The sequence below is a fragment of the Muntiacus reevesi genome, chromosome 8 (assembly GCF_963930625.1).
Source record: "Muntiacus reevesi chromosome 8, mMunRee1.1, whole genome shotgun sequence".
In the NCBI taxonomy this organism is placed as follows: domain Eukaryota; kingdom Metazoa; phylum Chordata; class Mammalia; order Artiodactyla; family Cervidae; genus Muntiacus; species Muntiacus reevesi.
The window spans coordinates 19,732,231-19,756,206 of NC_089256.1; the positions used below are offsets into that span (position 1 = coordinate 19,732,231).

At 43.1% G+C, this 23,976-nt stretch overlaps 1 protein-coding gene across 3 annotated transcripts in view; it reads left to right on the forward strand.

The window, feature by feature from the left end:
- IGSF5 (immunoglobulin superfamily member 5) overlaps positions 1-23,020 on the forward strand; it is a 52,886-nt gene extending 29,866 nt beyond the window's left edge. For 2 of the 3 annotated variants that reach the window (XM_065942741.1, XM_065942742.1), the window contains 4 exons: positions 4,521-4,545; positions 5,974-6,098; positions 7,386-7,459; positions 19,408-23,020. In XM_065942741.1, coding sequence (XP_065798813.1) covers positions 4,521-4,545; positions 5,974-6,098; positions 7,386-7,459; positions 19,408-19,503 — 320 coding nt within the window. In that variant the 3' untranslated portion in view covers positions 19,504-23,020. Of the gene's footprint in view, positions 1-1,065; positions 1,204-4,520; positions 4,546-5,973; positions 6,099-7,385; positions 7,460-19,407 lie in introns of all 3 variants that reach the window. The other variant, XM_065942740.1, reaches the window with a different exon arrangement.
- Positions 23,021-23,976: the final 956 nt, after the last annotated feature.

The following is a 23,976-nucleotide window of genomic DNA, read 5'->3' on the forward strand; positions in this document are numbered from 1 at the left end:
ACATGTTGTTATAAAATTATTTTTTAAATTTATGCTTAATTAGAGGATAATTGCTTTACAATATTGTGTTGGTTTCTGCTGTGTATCAACATGAATCAGTCATAGGTATACATATGTCCCCTCCCTTTTGAAACTCCTTCCTACTTCCCAAACTGTCCCACCCCTCTAGGTTGTTACAGAGCATGGGGTTTGAGCTCCCTGCTTCATACAGCAAATTCCTATTCACTATCTGTTTTACATATGGTAATTTTAAAAAATTTTGTTTCCAAGCTACTCTTCCAGTTTGTCCCACCTTCTCCTTCCCCCACTAAGTCCATAAGTCTGTCCTCTATGTCGGCATCTCCATTGCTGCCCTACATATAGAGTCATCGGTACCATCTTTCTAGAGTCCATATATATATGTATTAGTATGTATTTGTTTCTCTCTCTCTGACTTACTTCTGTAATAGACTCTAGGTTCACCCACCTCATAGAGCTGACTAAATGTGTTCCTTTTCATGACTGAGTAATATTCCTTTGTATGTAGTACCACAGCTTCTTTATCCATTCATCTGTTGATAGATATTTAGTTCTCTTCCAGTCTCAGCTATTGTGGCTAGTGCTGCTGCGAACAAAGGGGTGCATGTTTCTTTTCAAATTAGAATTTTGATCCAGCAATCCTACTCCTGGGCATGTATCTGGTCAGTAAGCATTTCTTGAGTAAGTAAATGGTATCAGAGCATGGAAACCACTGTTCCAACCTTAGGGAGTGGCCCAGCCCAGCTTATCCACCTCTTAGGAATGTTAGAGGTGTTGACCAGAGAATGTTTGGACTGTGTTTCTAGGCAGGTATCTATTGGTAGCAATAAATGGATGAGCCAGTAATGGAAGATACTGTAGAACATTGAATATTTAGTCACACTGAAGGGAACTTGGCCTTTGACATCTGGCTGTAGCAGATCCAATAGTTACAACATTGTCGGAAAATGTAATCTAATTTATAGTGTGGCAGATTCAGTGGTTACCTACCCTTGACAATGGCAAGCATCACTAAAATATATTTTTTTTCTCCTTTCTACCTTATAGACAGTATTGATAAACCAGGTACATCATTGCCTACCTGGGCCATAGTTCTACTTGCTGTGTCATTGTCATTGCTTTTGATCCTGGTCATTGTTCTGATTATAATATTATGCTGCTGTGTCTCCAGGACAGAGAAAGAAGGTAATTTACTTTTGTTCACATAGACTTGTGTTTTCTAATTTTTGGTACAAGCATTTGTAGTTCATTAGCTCATCTGCTAATCTTTCAAAAGATATATTGACTTTTTTTGGAAGGAAGCCTGAGCCAACCCCTTAAGAAAGACAGATCTTTACACCCTGAGAAGGTTAAGAGATGGTTGTGTGTTTATTTGCAAGGCATGTGTGCTCAGTTATGTCTGACTCTTTGAGACCCCATGGACTGCAGTCTGCCAGGCCCCCGTGTCCATGGAATTTTCCAGGCAAGAATACTGGAGGGGGTTGCCATTTCCTACTTTATTATTTGCAAGGATACAAGGCTACTTTGATGTGTCATTCAGATGCTACACTTTTTTTTCTTTCTAAAATAATATCTACCTATCTGAGCACATCAAAAGATTATTTTCTCTTTTGTAAGATTCTGAGTCTCCTTTTCTAGGTGAATATCGATGCAGTGGTAGAAAGAAAAACATGATCTTCTGTTAATAAAAATAGTACAAATAAAATTAATAAATATATGTACACACCTTCTAAATGAAATCTTTTGAGATACTCCAAGATATGTGAAGGCAGTGGCCTTGTTTGGGGGCAGGATCAACCTAGGGGTGAGTTAATCAGTGTTGGGGTGGGAGTTAGTTCATGACTTTGGAAACCACAGGCATTTTGTTGTGTGGGCTCAGGACTACCCAAGTGTTGAATGTGTGTCTATCTTTGTCTTTATTTCTCTCCTAAAACCTCCAAATACTCCTATTTGAATATTTGAGTTTTTTTTAAAAGTCAGAGTTTTGATGTTTGGCTACATGTCAGTTTGATTGTACTGATTTGATTGTAATTTTGCTAGCACGAGGTGATTTGGTGAGCACTTTCTGCATGTCTGCCAGGCACCATGTTATCTACCTCTTTCACTTGGAATTGCTCTCTTAGTGAGATATTTCACATGACGTCCATTGTCCTGCCTTAACTAGGCTACTTGTCTAGATTTAGCTCCTGCATGGGTTCAGTTTGTCCTTGGAGAATTACTTCTGTGCCATGCCTTTATTCAGACTTTTGTGGTGGCTCAGTCACCTGCCAATGCAGGAGACACGGGCTCAATCCCTGGGTTGGGAAGATCCCCTGGAGAGAGAAATGGCAACCCATTCCAGTATTCTTGCCTGGAGAAGTCGATGGACAGAGGAGCCTGGCGGGCTACAGTCCATGGGGTTGCAAAAGAGTTGGATTTAGCAACTAAACAGTGACATACTTTTATTCTCTAGGAAACAGAAATGAAAAATAGTGAACCCCTGTTGACCCATATTCGATGGAAATTTGTTTTTCCTTGGGAGTTTTCCTGTATGTCACAGATGCATTATTAACCCCACTGAATTTTAATGGAAACTATGGATAACTTAAATTTTAATTCAAAACAGACTAGGATTGCTTGTTGCCTTCAGATTATTATTTTTGACATTAGCTATTGTGGTATGGTTGAAGAACATTCTGGTTATTTGGACTTCTGCATCTCCTAGGCTTTTGTCTGCTCCACACCAGCCTAATAAGAAGGTCTGGTCCACATGGGTTGTGTACCCAGAGATCCTCTGATTGTTAGTTTCCTCATTTACAAAATGAGGATAAGTCCTATCCTAGAGATTGGTTGTTGCTGTTGTTGTTGTTGCTAAGTCATGTCTGACTCTTTGTGACCTCATGGACTGTAGCCCAGACAAAAATACTAGAGTAAGTTGCCATTTCCTCCTCCAGGGGATCTTCCTGACTCAGGGATCGAACTCACATTTCTTGCTTTACCGGTGGATTCTTTACCACTGAACCACCGTGGAAGCCCAGAGACTGGCTAGGAGAATTAAATAAATTAACATAATAAACGTTTATGTGATGTCCTAGAGTTTATTGTTTATTTATCTCTGAAAAGCTGATTCACAATGGATTCACATTTCACCTTGACATAAACATAGAGGATCCCGCAAAGTCTTGGACTTCCACATGATAGTTATTTCCATGCTTAAAACTGTTAAAATTCAAGGATTTAAAAAAGTGTTTTAGGGAAACTTCCCTGGTGGGTCCAGTGGTTAAGACTCCGTGCTCCCAATGCAGGTGGCACAGGTTCAATCCCTGGTTGGGGAGCTAAGATCTTGCATGCCACATGGTGTGGCCAAAAATATAAGTAAATAAAAATAAAAAAAATATTTTCTGGTGCTCTGCTTTTTTGGTGCCTGAAGAATTCTCAGTGCTCTGCCTGGCTTCTGGGAACTGACTGAGGATGCCTGGGGACCCCACTGCATGGCCTGGAGGCTTTGGGAATCCGTGCTTCTAGAGCAGTGGGACCAGAGGTCCCTCTCCTTCAGACTGAATCTGACAGGAACACAACGGCAGCCTCTATCACCACGGGGATGCCAATCTCTCCCCTTCACCTCAGATGAGATTGCTTCTGAGGTTCAATTTGAGGTGTCAATCAATAATGTTAGAACTGAAAATAAGTGAGAACATTAGCCAAAAAATAAGGGAAATGAATATTTTTTGGATCTTGATAAACCAAGATGCATAGGATCAATAGATAGGAAGGTGAAGATGCAAAGCACACCGGTTTTAGCATCAGATGGCCTGGGTCTGTTGTGGGGGTTGTGTTATTCCCCATGTTGAAATGCTAGATTCCTTCCAGCCCAAGAATCCTTTGACTAAAAACACTAGCAATTTAACACGAGCTTTTGAGAGGTGGGCAGAACTGTATGAATTGATACTACTGGTACATATTGACTGAAAATGTATTTTAGAATGAAGAACTATAATGCTTAAGCAATGTAATTCCTTATCTGTTAAAAACATAGTTATACTTGTGCAATAGTATCTAGTTTGTTTAAAATATGATAATGCTAGCACTCACCTCTTGGATTGTTGTAACGATTAAAGGAAATAACACCTTGCATAGCCCTGGCATGATGTCTGGACAGGTAAGCACTGAATGACTGACAGCAGGGACTGGGAACAGAGTCTTCATGGTGAACAAATGGACTCTCTACAACCTCAGGAATCAGATTCAGTGCTCACTAAGTACATACTGGGCATCTACTGTATTTCAGGGACCCAGGTATCATAAATACTTCCATTTATGATAGTGAACAGTGAATTCTACTTTCCTTATGTTTGAAGTCATTTGATAGTTCACTGTTGGGGAACTAAATACCTATTGGATCACACTCAGTAATGTGAGTGCTTAAAATCAGGGGGCCTATAAAAATTGATGCGATTTTATTTTCAGATAACTACCCTGATTTTGCTAATGTAATTTTGTTCCTTTTCTTTCTCTTTTTGCAGAATCTAGTTATCAAAGTGAAATAAGGTAAGTCTACAATCACGTCAATTTCCTGAAAATAAAAACAAATGAAAACCAACCCACACGCACAGCTGTGGGATTTTAGGACTATATTACTCAAAATAAGGCACTAAAAGTGGACAACTCTGAAAAACACGTATGCCAATCACCAATTCATAGGGCGATATTAACTGTAGAATAAAATAGGTGGGTTCCTACTGCCTATGTTTGACTTGCTCACTTAGGAAAGTGGAGTAGATTTTTACTTGGTGTCTGGCATTTGCCACTCTTTCCACAAGAGGACACTCTGTACCGTGACTGGTGCCCTCCTGCTGTAAATCATGGCTAGGGATCTGAGGGTCATTTTAAGAACCAGGCAGAGGTCCTACTGGAACTTCCAGGGCAGTGGAGACAGCGAGACCAGCTGGGTTGCTTAAGGCAATGAAGCTGACTAGGCAGACAGGTTAGGAGTGTTTGCTGCTCACCCCCCCAGGGGGAGGGATGGAGACATTCCTGCCCTTCTCACAGCTGTCCAGATATAGCTGTAAGCATTTTTAAGGTAACTACATCAAGGACTTATAATAAACAGTTTAAATGTCTGCAATATTTACATTATTATAAATGCAGTCAAGGGAGGGATTTCTAGACAGTGGTGGTTTTATTGGGAGTGTTAAAACCACATCTAGTTTTCAGTATCTTATTAGACAATTTTCATATGCATAATGCTGCAATTTAAAATATCTTTTGGCTACATGTGGTGAAGGAAGTTGTATGTAATCATCATTAGCTCATGAATGAACATCTTTTCAGGTAAATATTTGCACATACCCTTGCTTATTTCCCTTGCTTGATAATCAATTCTTAATGGTAAAGCATAAATATTTAACAATCTTTGGATATCTACTGCCAAACTTCCTTCCCCTGGGACACTGCACCAATTTTTGCTTTATTTCAGAGGCGTACTTTTTCTATGAAGGGCCAGAGAGTAAACCTCTTTGGTTTTGTGGGACACATGCTTTCTGTCACAGCTACTCGACTCTTGCTCTAACAGGAAAGCAGCCACAGACAATATGGAAGCTGATGAGTTCCAACAAAACCCTATTTATAGAAACAGATGGGGGCCCAGATTTGGTCTGTGGGTCATAGCTGGCCAACCCTGCTTTATGTAGTCCCTGGTGTCTGAGAGTAGAGTATCAGCCACCTGGGGATTGGAGTCCATGGACGTGCCATGATAAAGCTCCATTCCTCTCCCATGAGGGGAGTGTGTGAGCATGCAGGACTCTACACAGCCATCCTGGTGGGTATGAGAGCCCATTCTGATGCTGGGCACCCTCCCGGAGCCAGGGCCTGGACTTCAGCCTTGTGTTACGTTCTCTGTGAATGCACCGGGTGGACAGTGAGACCCCAACATCCATTGCTGATGAACATTGGCTTTTTCAAATGGTCTAATTCTAGGAAATCTGCAACTATGAAGACAAGCAAAGACACTCTAGGGACAAAGTTGGAAAGTGGAAATGAAAACTATGGCTACCATTCAGATGAGCCAAGGACCATACATGAGTGGCTGGGTTTGGACACCGGTAAGATCTGGAAGGGAGAGTGTCAGAGGGGGACCTGGCCCACCGAACACCAGATCAGCATTTGCTTAGTTGTTGGTGGTCATTATTTGGGGTGTAATTTTTAGAAGTCATTCCAGAACTAGAAGTAGTCTAGGAGATGATAACAGTAAAAATCCACCTATTTATCTAAAGTTAAAAGAAATTGAGGTGAAAATTTGTTTTTAAAAATAATTTTTTTCAACATTTTCTTTTTTTAAAAAAAATTCTTCTGCCTTAAAGTGTGTGAGGAGGCATTTTAATACATTGAGGGTAACTTCCCCCAAACTTCAGTTAAATCTGAAACTCAGCAAGAAATCTTTCCTTTTCATTTTGACAGTCATCATAATGGGCTGTCTTTGAAGCCACTGTCACTAGTGAAGGACAGAGGTAGGATTTTTTTTTTTTCCAGTGGGTTTTGTAATCAGCCATAGAGTTACACATATTCCCCATCCCTATCCCCCCTCCCACCTCCCTCTCCACCCGATTCCTCTGGGTCTTCCCAGCCCACCAGGCCCGAGCACTTGACTCATGCATCCCACCTGGGCTGGTGATCTGGATTTGAACCAAGATTCTTTTCAAAGAAGTCGAGAGAGAGACTGTACAAATTACCCCTTAAAAGTTGGGGACTGGCCCTAACAATTTGTCGGCAAAACAAATTCCACAGGAAGATTTTTGGTTAATCGATTCTTGCAGAGATGCTCAAAACTGTTTTCTCCACTGAGACTGGGACTCTGTGCTTGGTAGCCCTGTTCTTTGCATTCTTTTGTGCCTCCCTCCTATGTACATTCCAAATTGTATGCTTGAGATTCAAAGGACTATCACCAAACATGGACAATTTCCTCTAATAATCCCATCATAGTCTCTTGCAAAATTTCCTGTGATAGAATCTTTATTCATTAGTGTTTAGAGTGATGAATCAAGTCGCTTGACCAAAATTGTGGCCCAAACTGAATCTCTCTGGCCCCTTTTCCCCACTGTGTCTATTTCCCTCCATCAGCCATTAAAACGATGGATTTGTCTTGTTTCTGAATGAGACTAACCTCTCAAGAAAAGAATCAATTTTGAGTCCTTTTGCTATATTTTTATTTCATTAGAAAGATAAATCTCTAAAAGTACGTCCCATCAAGTAAACTTTAAAAAAGCCATTTGTGGTTAGGAATGATTGATGCCAGGGGTACTACATAAAAGTATTTCTTTATGCGTCAGAATGGTTAGAATAGGCAGTGGGTTTGGGTCACTTCTGACTCTAAAAACATCTTTCTGTTGCAGAGCCAGCTTCCCTCCATGACAAGTCCTCTGAAGCCAGTGTTCCAGAACAACGCAGCAGTAGGCAATCTCATCAGGTGATTCAGACCTTCTCCCCCTTTTGGACTTTTTTTTTTTGGCCATTAAACACCCTTGCCTCATGGCAGGCGATTATGTTATGTTCATGATGGACAAATATGGCATTTGCCCACCTCTGAGTCAACGGGACAGTGTTGGGGAACAGGGCCAGAACACGTAGTATCTCTCCCTGTGGAGCAGGTTTTTTGGGAAAAGACCAAAAGTGTAATTGTTGACTGGTAATATTGAGGAGTCTGTTAGACGTCCACACAGAGATGTGGGATGTGCAGATGGTTGTGTGAGCCTGGGGCACCAGGAAGAGAATGATTTTTTTTTAAATTTTATTTTTTCTCATACGTTTTTTAAAAATTAATTTATTTTAACTGGAGGATAATTACTTTACAATATTGTGATACTTTTGACATACACCGACATGAATCAGCCACCAGCATACATGTGTCCCCCCCATCTTGAACTCCCTCCCTGTTCCCTCCCCACCCTATCTCTCTGGGTTGTCCCAGAGCACCAGCTTTGAGTGCACTGCTTCATGCGTCAAACTTGCACTGGTTATCTACTTTGCATTTAGTAATATACATGTTTCAATAGTGTTCTCTCAAATCATCCCACCCTTGCCTTCCCCCCACAGAGTCCAAAAGTCTGTTCTCCTTTGCTACCTTGTATATAGGATCATTGTTGCCATCTTTCTAAATTCCATATATGTGCATTGACATATAGTATTTGTGTTTCTCTTTCTGACTTACTTCACTCTGTATAATTTGCTCCAGTTTCATCCACCTCATTAGAACTGACTCAGACTTGTCCCTTTTTATAGCTGAGTAGTATTCCATTGTGTATATGTACCACAACTTCATTATCCATTCGTCTGCCAATGGACACCTAGGTTGCTTGCATGTCCTAGCTATTGTAAACAGTGAGGGCAGAGCAAAATTGATTGTAGGTATTTCTGGTTGCTAGGCAACTTTTGATGGGCACTGCCCTTCCAAGGGACATTATCATAAGGGAAACCATCCATGAGGAGCCGTGGAGACACAGTTTGTCATTTTCTGACACTGAGTCAACATTGGTTATCACTCGAATGATAGAGTTCATAAGCAGAATACACGGTTCTTTATATCCAAAAATCATATTAAACAAATGTGTATATGTCAATCCTAATCTCCTGATTCCTCCCACCTCCTCTTCCCTCCTTGGTGTCCATAGGTTGTTCTCTGTATCTGGATTTATATATATATATATTCCATTGATACTACGTGTAAAATAGACAAATAATGAGAACCTACTGTACAGCTCAGGGAACTCTACCCGGCACTCTGTGATGACCTAAATAGGGAGGAAATCCAAAAAAGAGGGGGTATATGTATATGTGGGCTTCTCAGGTGGCCCAGTGCTAAGAATCTGCCTGCCAATGCAGGAGACACAGGATGTATGGGTTCGATCCTTAGGTTGAAAAGATCCTCAGGAGAGGGAAATGGCTACCCACTCCAGTACTCTAGCTTGGGAAATTACAGTCCATGGGGCTGCAGAGTCAGACATGACTGAGCAACTGAGCACACTTGCATGTGTATGTGTATGGCTGCTTCACTTTGCTCTACAACCGCAATTAACACAGCATTGTAAAGCAACTATACCCTAATAAAGATGACTTCAAACAACAAACAAAATGCAAATGTGTGTACAACCAGGACCATTTTCTAACTTGTGCATCTTCAAAGGAGAAACACTTAGATGTGATTCTGCCCAAGTGTCCCCAGTGGGTGTTCTCCTCTGTTAGATTTTGGGAAAGCCAGACTCACAGACTGGGGCTCCGACAGCTTGTGGATCACACAGCCTTAGCTCTGTTTGGCCTCGGAGTTGGTACCTGTGTGAGGCGCTCTTGCTGAGTGCGTGCCTTCGAAGCCCCATCCTTCTCTCCTGGCGTTGATGTTCACTGCAGCTTCCAGCTGGCTGCCGGCTGTAATATCCCTCCCTGCAGTTGGGACCCAGCTCTGTACGTACATCTTGCCAGAGACATGTGCCTCCCAAGCCTGTGCAGGGAAGGGGACCTTGATAGATGCTCAGCCCCACATCGAGAGGAGCTAAATGATGCTGTTAGCGGCAACCAAGGTAGCCAGGTGGGAAGATGTATGAGAGGTTCGAGGCATAGAAGCAGATGGACCTGCGTGACAAATTGTGAGCTCCTGGTATGAGTTTGAGCTACTGCCTCAGGCTGGGTGGCAGAGAATAGAGAGGTAAAACTTCCCATCAAGCTGCTCCTGTGGGCACATGTATCTTTTGGCTGTAGCGATGCAACAGTTTCCCCTTCCAAAGGCCAGTCTCTTGACTTAAGAGGTGGTGGGTGAAAGGGAGCAATTGCCAGGCTGTGATGGGCCTTTCCCGTCCAGACCCCATGACTGGACCTGAGTGGGCACTGCATGCTGATGAAGGGGCTCTCCCCCGGCGTCAAGCATGGTCACCCCAAGGACACATTTAAGCCAGTCATTACTTCAGTGGCCTTTCTGAGGTTACATGGTATGTGTTTTTCCACCAGAGAAGTCACAGTGCTCAGGTCTGGGTTGGACGACGGGGCTGGGGGGAGGAGATACAGAAGGGGGTCATGTCCCATGTCCCTGATATAAAGGAGGGGAAAGGGGGACTACGGATGTGTTTGTATATAGGAGGATGGCATTCGGAGCTCTGAGTGGACATTCAGTTCAAGGTGTTGTTTTGAAAATATACAGGGAGACATTTCATTTAGTTTGTTTTCCAATTCCTCCATCTCTTCCCTTTTTTTTTCATGTTCTTTCCCAAGCACAGTAGAAAAGCTTTTTCATACATGTATAAATAGTATGTATAATATATATCTTAGAAAACTTAAGAATTTTTGCCTAACTAAAAAATTTATGACATTTCGACTCACTTGTTTGACTTAGTATGAATGAAATGCTAGATTTCAATTAAAAAAAAAATAGATGTGCAACAAGCAACAAAGGTTTACTGTATAGCACAGGGAACTATAGTCAATATCTTATAATAACCTACAATGGAAAATAATCGGAAAAATAATATATGTGTATATGTATAACTGAATCACCTTGCTGTGTATCTGAAACATTGTAAGTTAATGGTACTTTGATGAAAAATATATATGATGAAAAAAATATATAGGGAGAGAAATTTAGGATGTTTCTTCTTCTTAAACGTGTAACAAGTTGCATAATCTATTGGTGGAAAAAGAACAGTGGCCATGGGGCTGCTGGGCCCTGGGGACTGGTAACACACCCCCACGCTTCAAGAAGTGTTTGTAAGGTTTCTAGGCAAGCAGGGCACCTCAGCCAGAGCACCAGGTTTCTTAAGAATCAAAGAGGATGCAAGGAAGATGAACTATTTTTGCCTGAGCTAGAAACTGACACAAGGTTTTTAAATAGCTGGATTTTTCTGAGCAAGGAAACGCAGGACAAGCACATTTCTGAAAAGGCCCATCTTTGATCCGTAAGCAAAAGGCGCCTTGCAGTGCGGGTCCAGGCACCGTGTCCTCGTTGCCCGTTTGGGAAACCTGGATGTGAGGTGTACCGTGGGTTATGCTTCCCATGAGGCCCTTAAAGGAGGGAAGAATTGTGTTAGTCACTCAGTCGTGTCAGACTCTTTGCGACCCCATGGGCTGTAGCCCATCAGGCTCCTCTGTCCATGGAAGTTTCCAGACAATACTTCTGTTCAGTTCAGTTCAGTCGCTCAGTCGTGTCTGACTCTTTGCGACCCCATGAACCACAGCACGCCAGGCCTCCCTGTCCAGCACCAACTCCCGGAGTTTACCCAAACTCATGTCCATTGAGTTGGTGATGCCATCCAACCATCTCATCCTCTGTCGTCCCCTTCTGCCCCTGCCCTCAATCTTTCCCAGCATCAGGGTCTTTTCAAATGAGTCAGTTCTTCACATCAGGTGGCCAAAGTATTGGAGTTTCAGGTTCAACATCAGTCCTTCGAATGAACACCCAGGACTGATCTCCTTTAGGATGGACTGGCGGGATCTCTAGACCATTCAGGCAGTAATACTGGAGTGGTGGCTATTCCCTTCTCCAGGAACCTCCCTGACCCAGGGATCAAATTCTGGTCTCCTGCTTTGCAGGCGATTCTTTAAAACTGAGCCATCACAGAAGCCCTAAAGGAGGGACGGAACAGACAAATATCATATGATATCGCAACTATGTGGAATCTATAAAATGATGCAAATCAACTTACTTACAAAACAGATTTGCAGACACGGAAATTGAAATTATGGTTACTAAAGGGGAAAGTGACAGGAGAGATAAATTAGGAGTTTGGGATTAACAGATACACACCACTCTATATAGATAACTAATAAGGACCTACTATAGAACACAGGGAACTATATTCAATATTTTGTAATAACCTATGAGGGTAAAACATTTCACGCGAAGATGGGCTCAATAAAGGACAGAAATGGTATGGACCTAACAGAAGCAGAAGATATTAAGAGGAGGTGGCAAGAACACACAGAAAAACTGTACAAAAAAGATGTCCATGACCCAGATAATCACAATGGTGTAATAACTCACTTGGAGCCAGACATCCTGGAATATGAAGTCAAGTGGGCCTTAGGAAGCATCACTACAAACAAAGCTAGTGGAGGTGATGGAATTCCAGTTGAGCTATTTCAAATCCTGAAAGGTGATGCTGTGAAAGTGCTGCACTCAATCTGCCAGCAAATTTGGAAAACTCAGCAGTGGCCACAGGACTGGAAAAGGTCAGTTTGCATTCCAATCCCAAAGAAAGGCAATGCGAAAGAATGCTCAAACTACTGCACAATTCCACTCATCTCACACACTAGTAAAGTGATGCTCAAAATTCTCCAAGCCAGGCTTCAGCAATACGTGAACCATGAACTTGCAGATGTTCAAGCTGGTTTTAGAAAAGGCAGAGGGACTAGAGATCAAATTTCCAACATCCACTGGATCATCAAAAAAGCAAGAGAGTTCCAGACAAACATCTATTTCTGCTTTATTAACTGTGTCAAAGCCTTTGACTGTGTGGATCACAATAAACTGTGGAAAATTCTGAAAGAGATGGGAATACCAGACCATCTGACCTGCTTCTTGAGAAACCTATATGCAGGTCAGGAAGCAACAGTTAGAACTGGACATAGAACAACAGACTGGTTCCAAATAGGGAAAGGAGTATGTCAAGCCTGTATATTGTCACTCTGCCTATTTAACTTATATGCATCATGAGAAATGTGGGGCTGGAGGGAGCACAAGCTGGAATCAAGATTGCCAGGAGAAATATGAATAACTTCAGATATGCAGATGACACCACCCTTATGGCAGAAAGTGAAGAAGAACTGAAGACCCTCTTGATGAAAGTGAAAGAGGAGAGTGAAAAAGTTGGCTTAAAGCTCAACATTCAGAAAACTAAGATCATGGCATCTGGTCCCATCACCTCATGGCAAATAGATGAGGAAACCATGGAAACAGTGGCTGACTTTATTTTTCTGGGCTCCAAAATCACTGGAGATGGTGATTGCAGCCATGAAATTAAAAAACACTTACTCCTTGGAAGGAAAGCTGTGATCAATCTAGACAGCATATTGAAAAGCAGAGACATTGCTTTGTCAACAAAGGTCCATCTAGTCAAGGCTATGGTTTTTCCAGTATTCATATATGGATGTGAGAGTTGGACTATAAAGAAAGCCGAGTGCTGAAGAATTGATGCTTTTGAATTGTGGTGTTGGAGAAGACTCTTGAGAGTCCCTTGGACTGCAAGGAGATCCAACCAGTCCATCCTAAAGCAGATCAGTCCTGGGTGTTCATTGGAAGGACTGATGCTGAAGCTGAAACTCCAATACTTTGGCCACCTGATGCGAAGAACTGACTCATTTGAAAAGACCCTGATGCTGGGAAAGATTGAGGGCAGGAGGAGAAGGAGATGACAGAGGGTGAGATGGTTGGATGGCATCACAGACTCGATGGACATGGGTTTGGGTGGACTCCGGGAGTTGGTGCTGGACAGGGAGGCCTGGCGTGCTGCGATTCATGGGGTTGCAAAGAGTTGGACATGACTGAGCAGCTGAACCGAACTGAACTGATGAGGGTAAAATAATCTATGAAAAGAATCTGAAAAAGTATATGTATAGGTGAATCACTTTGCTGGAACCTGAAACTAACACAATGTTCTTATACTCCAATTTAAGCAAAAGAGGAGGAGGGCAGGAAGAAGATGGTCCATAGAGGAGAGGACTAGGCCTTCAGTAGTTCCCTTCCATGTCCTTGTTCCAAAGAGGACACAGTCCTGCATGTGGTCATCTGGCCCCTGGAAACCCACCAGGTCGTCAAGCCACCGCTAGTAGGAGCAGGTCCAGGCCACCTTTAGCGAGAAGTTCCTTTAGAACTTGCCACAGCCAGGCCTGCAGCTGGCCTGTGTGGCCACGTCTCCCACTCTGCCGGTGGTGGGGACCCTCCTCAGAACTTCTTAGGCCACAGAGCAAGGACGGTGTGCTCTGTGCTTCCTTGCCTTGTAACTTTTCTCCGTGTGCAGTGACCCCTGCTCCCTGGAGGGCCCAGGACAGGCAGCTGAGAGTCATTCAGAGCCCCGTCCCTTGTCCTTTTGTTCTGCCCTCCCCTCCGCGTGCCTCCCTCTGACTCGATCTGTTCACTCTGCTGTCTGTGTTGCTGTGGGGTGTTGCCACCCACCTCAGGGGCCCAGAGCAGGTGACCAGCGAGACTCCTGTCCAAGAGCTGGCTGGTTAGACTTCAGGGCGGTTGACTCTGGAACGCACAGTTTTACAGAAAATCTGAGCTAGGCTCAGGTCCTGAAAAGCCTGTGAGTTAAATGGAGAGATCTCAGGTTGTGAGTCAGCCTGCCGCTAAAGCGTGGCCTGGGCTCCTTGCCACAGAGCTGGTTGGGTCAGATGCCTGTCCCGTGGATGGAGACAGGGCGTGTATGTGAGATCTGCTGAGGCTCCTGCCCTGGGTCAGCGGGTCTCAGAGCAGAGCCATCTTGCCTTTGACTAATCCAACATGTCATGAATCCACCTGTGTGTGTTCTCCCTGCACCACCTTCTCATCTCAGCTGGTATCTTCCTTACTCTCCACATCTTCAGGAGGTCTTAGGTAGTGGAAGGCCGAGGGCTACGTGCAGTCTGATATAGCATTCTGGGTGCTCATTAAACACTAATTCCCTCTAGTGGAGAAAGTCCTCAAAACCCAACATTACGCTGTCACTAGTAAAGTGACACCAAGAGACTGAGAGTTTATAGACTGCTTACCACAAAGCAATCTCGACAAAAATACTATTTTTGTATTTTTGTTAGATGAGTATGCAACGTTTTGTTTCGGGTCCTTGAAGAAAGGTGCATGATTCCAGGTCAAATGACCATCTTACTCCTTTGTAATTTTGGTCCCTCAGGGTTTCTTCAAGGCTGTCTTGTTCAAACATGATCCAGGGAAGGGGGATCATGGGGGGCCTGAAGAACCGTGGGTGCAGTGCATAGGGCAGTCATCGGTGTGGCCTTTGGGGTACCCAGGTTCCTGGTCCCCCCCCACCGTGGATCTCTTGGCTCAGTCCAGCTAGTGGTGGGGCAGCCTGGGCATCTCTGCACTTTAGAGCCAGCAGAGGGGTTTCTGACATGTGGCTGGATTGAAGGGTTATTGCCTAAGATGGAAATGGCCTTGTAGGTGGGGAGAGTGGGATGTTGCCAAAGATCGACTAGGCTACTTTGTCATTTCACCCTGGGCAATACTTATGATTTGCTCAGAGTCCCAAGACATTCATGCTAACCACACTGAACTGGGATTTACTGGACCGCTCTCCAGCTCCGATGCTGCCTGCACAACATGCGATTCCCAGGTGGATCAGCAGTAAAGAATCTGCCTGCTAGTGCGGGAGACACAGATTCCATCCCTGGATCGGGAAGATCCCCTAGAGAAGGAAATGGCAACCGGCTCCAGTATTCTTGCCTGGAGAATCCTATGGAACGAGGAGCCTGGTAGGCTACAGTTAGTTCACGAGGTTGCAAAAGAGCTGACATGACTGTGCAACTACACAGAAGCAGCAGCAGTCTTGCTGGCATCATGTGGACCCCGCCACAAGGAGAGGAGGCCTTGGGGTCTGTGACCACACCTGCTCAGAGCTGAGCACAGGCGCCGAGTAGCAGGCTGTTTGGGGAGTTACTTTCACCCTCCCCTCAGTCCCACCCAGAGTTCTACCATCTGTATCTACATCCCCAGGCTGCTGAGAGCATCCACATGCTGTGTCCTCATCGTGCATCACCAGGCGTGATTTTAATTACAACCTATGCTCAGCAGTTACCGGAACAGGAGCTTGGATCCTTAATACTTTGTGTGTGTGTGTGTTAATCACTTAGCCGTGTCCTACTCTTTGCGACCTCATCAACTGATCCCAGGTTCCTCTGTCCATGAAATTCTCCAGGCAAGAATACTGGCATAGGTCACCATTTCCTTCTCCATGGGGTCTTCCCAAAATCAGGGATTGAACGCAGGTCTCCCACATTGCAGGCAGATTCTTTACTGTCTGAGCCACCAGAGAAACCCTCTTCATACTTTGAGTGAGTCAGTGACAGTCGCTCCATCATGTCCCACTCTTTGTGATCCCATGGACTGTAGCCTGCCAGGCCACTTTGTCCAGGAAGGGGTAAAACCCTATCTGCCGTGGCACCAGCTGCTGTAACTCTTGCTCCTTCGACACCCTCCCTGTTAAGGTCCAGAACACCAGAGGCCCGCACTGCCATGGGAAAGTCAGCATAGCTGTCATGGGGAACCCCTTCTTTCAGATCCCCGGCTGTTTCTGGTTCTTTCGGTGCTGACGGTCCTTGAGGACTTCAGAAGGGGTGAGGGTTCAGCTCTGGGACAGTGTCACTGAGGACAAGCCATGGGCTGGAGGTTGCCTCTACATAAGACCAGCCACTGTGGTCTGGAGCTACCAGGGGCCATGGTTGGTGTAGGTCAGGTCCACTGGGAGTTGCAGGCTTTTAAACCAAGGGAAGTGGCCCCCACTAGCCTCTTGGAGCACCTCCCATGCTCATCCCCACCTCTCAGCCCACTGCCCTGCCGGGTCCCCCCGAACTTGGGACTCTTTACCCGGGGCTGAGAAAGTCCTTATTACTGTCACAACTGGAAGAAATGGGGAGTATTTCTGCTGTATTCTGGGTCCCAAGGAATGCTCACTGAGCGTGGAGATGAAGCCGGCACCTAGAAACACGTTAGTCTGGGTACCAGTGGACTGAGCAGTGGTCCTCAGGACAGAGGCTCACTTCGGGGGCTTATTAAAATACTCCCTCCTGAGTCTCTTCCAGACTTTCTGGGCCAGAATCTCTGGGAGATATGGCTGAAGAATGGACATTTTTACTGTGCTCCTGGGCAATCTGCTTGGAAGAAAATTCATTTGTGGCTCAGTGTGAAAACATAACAGACACGCATTGCATTGTTCCTAAGGGGATGTCATCCCTGAGTTTCGGAGCTTCACTTGCATCTGTGCATTTGGAATGACCTGTGTTCATGACCCCATGCAGGGAGCTTGCTGCAGGGCACAGAGGGTTCAAGATGCTTTTTTGGGGCTGTGAGGAGGGTCACATGGAAGTGTCCATAACCACAAGGCATCATAGTTGGGGAACACTTTTTAAATCTCCCGTGTTTTATGTGGGTCCGAAGGCACAATGCTTTCAATATGAATGAATAAAAGAGGATTTTAGGCTGTAGAAATCCCAGATCATGCACTAAATTTTAGGAAGCCTCAGAAGGTAAAAACCTCAGAAGGTAAAAAAAAATGCAGATTTCAAAATTTGCATTAATCAAAACATGACACTTTTCTTCCTGATTATTTCTATTCTGGTTGCATCTCCAGTTAAGATATATAACACTGATGTTATTTTCCAGACAAGAATTTCTGTTGGTGAGGTACAGTTAATGTAGGTGTCACTGTCCATTAATTCATTAGCACAAAACTGATAAAGTCAGAACTTTCTTCCTGAAAATTGCAGTCAATGAGAAAGGAAAGCTTCTTTTATTTTAATACAAAACCATGGGATTTGCAAATATTTCACATCATGATGAATATTTAAAACAAACAATCCTCCTTTTCCTCTCCTTGACTCACTGGCAGTCCATCTTTTTCTGGTTATTTCAGGCAATTCTGTGTCTTTCCTTCCAAGTCTGTTAGTTTTGGGGGATGAACTTATGAATAATTTGAAACCTGGGTTGTGTCTTCCCTGCTTATCTCTTCCGTACTGAGACCAACAGAAATAAACTTGATAAATTTAGAAAACAACATTGGTTGGTGCAACCATGTCATGGGGAAAAGACAAACAACAGCAAAATCCCAGGCATCATCACAACAGAAGCACCATCCTTGTGGCACGATGTAGCTCCGTCAGCCACAAGGTTCTCCTTGTGTGACCGGGAATCAATGAATTAAGACCAGGAGTCAGAGTGGTGCCATCTGAAAGACTCACTGCCTTTCCATTGTGACGTTAATTATTCATGGTGGCTGGTTACATTATTTAAGATGTTAAATGCAGCTCCAGGGCCCTGCAGTCTGAGCCAGCATCTTCAGGATGGGCAGGAAAATACACTGCATGTAATTTATTTTTTATTTTATTTTTTAAAACCTTCTTATTTTGCATTGGTGTATGCATGTGTGCTGTCATTTCAGTCATGTCTGACTCTTTGCAACCCTATGGACTGTAGCCCGCCAGGCTCCTCTGTTCATGGGATTCTCCAGGCAAGAATACTGGAGTGGGTTACCATGCCCTTCCTTCTCCATGGGATCCTCTGGGCCCAGGGATTGAACCTGCATCTCTTACGTCTCCTGCATTGGCCAGCGGGTTCTTTACCACTAGTGCTACCTGCGTAGACAATTAACTATGTAGTGATAGTCTCAGGCGAACAGGGAAGGGACTCAGCCATACATATACATGTATCCATTCTCCCAAAACCCATCCTCCCATCCAGGCTGCCACATAACATTGAGCAGAGTTCCCTGTGCTATACAGTAGGTCCTTTTTGGTTATCCATTTTAAATATAGCAGTGTGTACACGTCCATCCCAGATGCCCTAGCTGTCCCTTCCCCCTATCTTTTCCTCTGCAACCATAAGTTTGTTCTGTAAGTCTGTGAGTGTGCTTCTGTTTTGTAAGTTCATTTGAATCATTTCTTTTAGATTCCACGTCTAAGGGATGTAATGTGGTGTTTCTCCTTCTCTGACTTATTTCACTCAGTATGACAATCTCTAGGTCCATCCATGTTCCTGCAAATGGCATTATTTCATTCTTTTTAATGGCTAATATTCCATTGTATTATGTACCTCCTTCTTTATCCATTCTTCTGTCGATGGACATTTAGTTTGCTTCCATGTCTTGACTATTGTAAACAGTGCTGCAGTGAACACTGGGATGCGTGTATCCTTTCAGATCATGTTTTTCTCCAGATATACTGCATGTATTCTAACGGAAACACTCTTCCACAAGCATTGGCCCCTTGGAGGAGTGAGTGTTCTGCTTGGGAGCACATTTCAGAAGAGGAATGTAAGAGCCAGGAAAACTGTCTGAGGGGATAGATGGGTGATCTACATGGAGTCAGCTCGTCAGTTTTGCTCCTTTCCTTTAGGAAGGAATGTGTTATTTAAAGAAGGTTGAAAATATTTTATATTTTCACATAATAGTGAGAATTTGGAATATTAAAAAACAAAATCATGAATTTTTGCTGTAATTTGCCTTCATACACATTCTAGATTCTTTGAATTGGATCTCTCTTTAGGCCCTGAATTTGGGAAATGTCTAGAGTGTTGTACTGAAAATCATAAAGGAAGGACACATGCTAACGTTGTATTCCTCTCTATATCCTCATTTTATCTTTGCTGATGAGTGGAGCTTTCTTCTCAAATGTGCCTTTTATGGTGATCTCAAGCAACTCAATTCATCCTTTTTTTTCCTTTGTCTTCAGGAGTCTAATCACCGCCAACTGGGCTCAGCAACTCACTCACCGGTTTCCTTTAACATGGGCAGTCCTAAGAAGGTCAGGAATGTGACTTTGGTATAGTACAGACATCCCTTTGGCTTCACATGGCTCTTGACTGAGGACCTACATCTCACTGCTCACGATGTCATCATCGCTTACTGTGATGTCATCACTGCCGTCATTCTAATGCTGGGCTCCCACTTTGCAGCATGACCTGGAAGAAGCAGTGTTGTCATCATCAGAATGGATATTTTATTTTGAGAGAAGGACTCCATTTTCCCAGCTTCTAAAGTGGAATTTGACTTTTAAAATATTTCAAGATTTCAGCAAATTCCATAGTTCCTAAGTAAAAGTTGCACATTCATTATTATAATGCTTCTCATCATTCAACACTCCTGCTTGCTAACCCAGCAAATGGCAGATATGTCTACATCCCACTGTGACGTTTAAGAGGTCTTTATTATCTACAGTCTCTTGAAGATAATATTTATGATCCAACCAGTCCATCCTAAAGGAGATCAGTCCTGGGTGTTCATTGGAAGGACTGATGCTGAAGCTGAAACTCCAATACTTTGGCCATCTCATGTGAAGAGTTGACTCATTGGAAAAGACCCTGATGCTGGGAGGGATATGGGGCAGGAGGAGAAGGGGACAACAGAGGATGAGACGGTTTAATGGCATCACCGACTCGATGGGCATGAGTTTGAGTAAACTCCGGGAGTTTGTGATGGACAGGGAGACCTGGCGTGCTGTGATTCATGGGGTCGAAAAGAGTTGGACATGACTGAGCGACTGAACTGAAATGAACTGAACTATGTAGGTATTATTGCATATTATCTGTGGAAAAAAAGAGGATTAAACATTAGGATCCATCAGATGACTGAAATTGCCCAGAAAAATCATAAGTTGTAGGTTATAAATAATATTACATTCTAAAGCAGAAGTGCACCTTGAGAAATATCTTATTATTGGATATTGACATGAAGACATTCATTTTTATCTGTTCCCTTATCAATCTTGTTCTCATGTCCTCAGATGAGTTAGATGTGGATTTTGCTGTTTGGGGGATGTATCTCCAGCCATGAACAAACTGGATATGGGCAATAACATTCTTTCATAAATAAAAGGGAATACACCAAAAAACTTTATTGTTCTTCTTAACTCTTTACTATTTAAATGGTTTAAATAATCATAGAGTTTAAGAATCAGGCATTTTCCAAGAAACAAAACAAGAGGCCTCTATTAAAAATTCTTTTTTCATTTTCCATGTAGAGATTCTCAGTGTATTTTGCTGACAACCCCATCTCTTCATATTTAACGTAGAGGTTGGCCTATGATTTGACTGAGCTCTGCACTGGTTGGTGCAGATTACTGCGATGTAGTAATTAGCAACTCCCCTGAGCCCCCCAGGCCCAACCATGCTATTGTCAAGATAGAATTTGACTTTTCAGAAGTATTAGGATTTTATGGCACCCCACTCCAGTACTCTTGCCCGGAAAATCCCATGGACAGAGGAGCCTGGTAGGCTGCAGTCCATGGGGTCGCTAAGAGTTGGACACCACTGACTGACTTCACTTTCATTTTTCAATTTCATGCACTGGAGAAGGAAACGGTACCCCACTCCGCTGTTCTTGCCTGGAGAATCTCATGGACAGAGGAGCCTGGTGGGCTGCTGTCTATGGGGTCACACAGAGTTGGACACAACTGAAGTGACTTAGCAGCAGCAGTGAATTCCTTAGAGTTACCTGGCAAAAGACACACATTCATTGTGATGATGATGTTTCTTATCATACACTCCTGTGTGCTAATCCATTCACAAAGACGTCTGTACAGGCAGACCTCAGAAATGTTGTAGGTTTGGTTCCAGACCACAACAATAGAGTAAGTCACACCTTTTTTTTTTTATTTTTTGGATTCCCAGAGCATGTGAAAGTTACATTTACATATACTGTAGTCTACTGAATGTGCCTTTGTGTTATGTCTAAAAGAATAATGCACACATCTTAATTAAAAAAATATTTTCTTGCTAAAAAATGCTCGCCATCATCTGAGTGGTCAGTGAGTTGCAAGCTTTCTGCAAGAGTCACATCAGAAATCACTGATCACAGGTTATCGATTGAAAAAACTGCCCAACCTAAAAACAGACAATTTTTTTATTTGGCAAATTTTCTAAAGCCATCAAGCCTGGAAGGCAGCCTCCTACTGAGCTCCGAGGAACTGCTCCCAAGAGGTAAGGGAGGAGCAGGATATGGAGGAGTTTTTGCAACAATGACCAGATAGTCATCAAAAGATGACCGTTAATTAAAGAAAACTAGACATCTCAAGTTAAGCAATTCAGTGTTTTTCTATGTATGGGGAGATACAAGAGCCTGTGCTCGCTGAAATCATTCCTTTTCTGTGCATCTCAACTGTCTGGAGCCAGGATCTTGTTCTTCCCTATCCTGGGTCCCCTCAGGGCTCACCTTCAGGGCCGACTGCAGTGGCCGATGGCTTGATGGCCACAGCATCCTTTGTTTGCTGATATGGCAGGCAACATTTTACATCCACAAGCGCAGCAAGTGTAATAATAATGAAAGTTTGAAATACTGTGAGAATTACCAAACTGTGCTACAGAGACAGGAAGTGAGCAAAGGCTGCTGGAAAAATGGCACTGATAGACTTCTGCTGGGTGTCACAAACCTTCAGTCTGTAAATGCAATATCTATGAAGCACAGTAAAGCAAATAAAAAGCATAATAAAATGATGTGTGTCTGTATACTGTCAGGATATAAAATACTTTTTTTTATCTTAAATTACAGTCATCCCCTACCCTGGACCCTCTTCTGTGAATGATGACTAACTCAAGGGAGATTTGCTGGCACAACATGGGACTGTGTTCTGCTCTGTACCTGTTCTGAATGGCTGGTTCCCATATATTATCCATTCTGATTGGTTGATGTACTTACAAATATCCTTTCTGATTGGGTGGTTCCCATGCACTATGCATTCTGATTTGTTGGTGTACCTAGACTAATTATTCTGATTGGTTGGCTCATGTACCCTGTCCATTCTGATTGGGTGGCTTTCCGGCTTTCAGTTCCGTTCAGTTCGGTTGCTCAGTCGTGTCTGATGGTTTGCGACCCCATGGACTGCAGCACTGCCATGATTCCCTGTCCATTACCAACTCCTGGAGCTTGCTCAAACTCATGTTCATTGAGTTGGTGATGCAATCCTACCATCTCATCTGGTCATCCTCTTCTCATCCTGCCTTCGGTCTTTCAGGTTGTCAAATACTTTGAATATCACCACTACTTAGAAGATCCTGAGAAAAATACCTCTTGTAAGACTGTGTCCCTAATGTGAGGGAATTGGTCACCTATGTTCTTGAAGGGTGAAACTAAAAGTGCAAAATTTCAGAAAGCCATGAATATTGCTATATCACTTTACTTAGAGTCCTTTTAATGAGAAACATTAAATGTTTTTAATGAGAAACATTAATTGCCAATACAACTACTTAAAAATGAGACTCTTGTTTATTATCAAGACTTCTTTACTTCCTGTCAACATGATTCTGTCTCCCGCCTCCATCCCTGAATGAGAAAGAATAAAGACCAGAGTGTTCAGGAGACTCTTTAAGCAGAGCTGTTTGATGAGTGAATTCTGTATTTTTCACTTCATGGTTTGCTTTCCTTACTTTGCCACAGAATTTGGATCCTGGGACAAGGCAAATATTATGTCATTTATGCGTTTTGTATCCTCTACAGAATCTAGCATTCTGTAGGCATTGAGTAAATACTGACACCAAATAGGTCCATATTGAGAAAGATAGTATATGGACATCTAATGAATATTTGCCATCTGTCTTCTATAAGAATCATATTCTTGTGGTTATTTTAGGAGTTGGGGGGGTGTTGCATGTAGAATACAATTGAACTTTAAGTTTTAAACTCTGGAGAATGATGCCAAATGATCTCCATAGAAATCTCTCCAACTTGCTACATGCTTGGTGAATCAGTCTATAATATTTTTTTCATTCATTAGAATCTGGGAAGTTTTCCTGTATTATGAGTAAATAGGCTCTAATAGTAGCTTATTCCATGAGTAAGCTTTCTCAAAGGGATCTTTGGCTAGTTTATTTTAAAAAAATATTTGTTTATTTATTTGGCTGTGTTCAGTCTTAATTGCAGCATGGGGGATCTAGTTCCCTGACTGGGAAGGAAACCCAGGTCCCCTGCATTGGGAGTATGGAGTCTCAGCCACTGGACTACCAGGGAAGTCCCCTGGCTAGTTTTTATTTTACAAGAGGTATGAACGTTTTACAAACAGAACTATCTAGAGTTGACCTGTCCAATACCATAGACATATGTGGCTATTTGCATTTAAATTATTTGAAATTAAATGAAATATGATTGATTTCCTCAGTCCCAGTGGGCACATGTCAAGTGCTCAATACCATGTGTGGCTAGTGGCTGCTGTGTCTGACATGTAGGTTACAGATTTCATTGCTGCAGAAAGCTTTTTGGACCGTGCTGACCTAGAACTATCTACTTGGAAATGACCTTGGTGTGTCAAGGA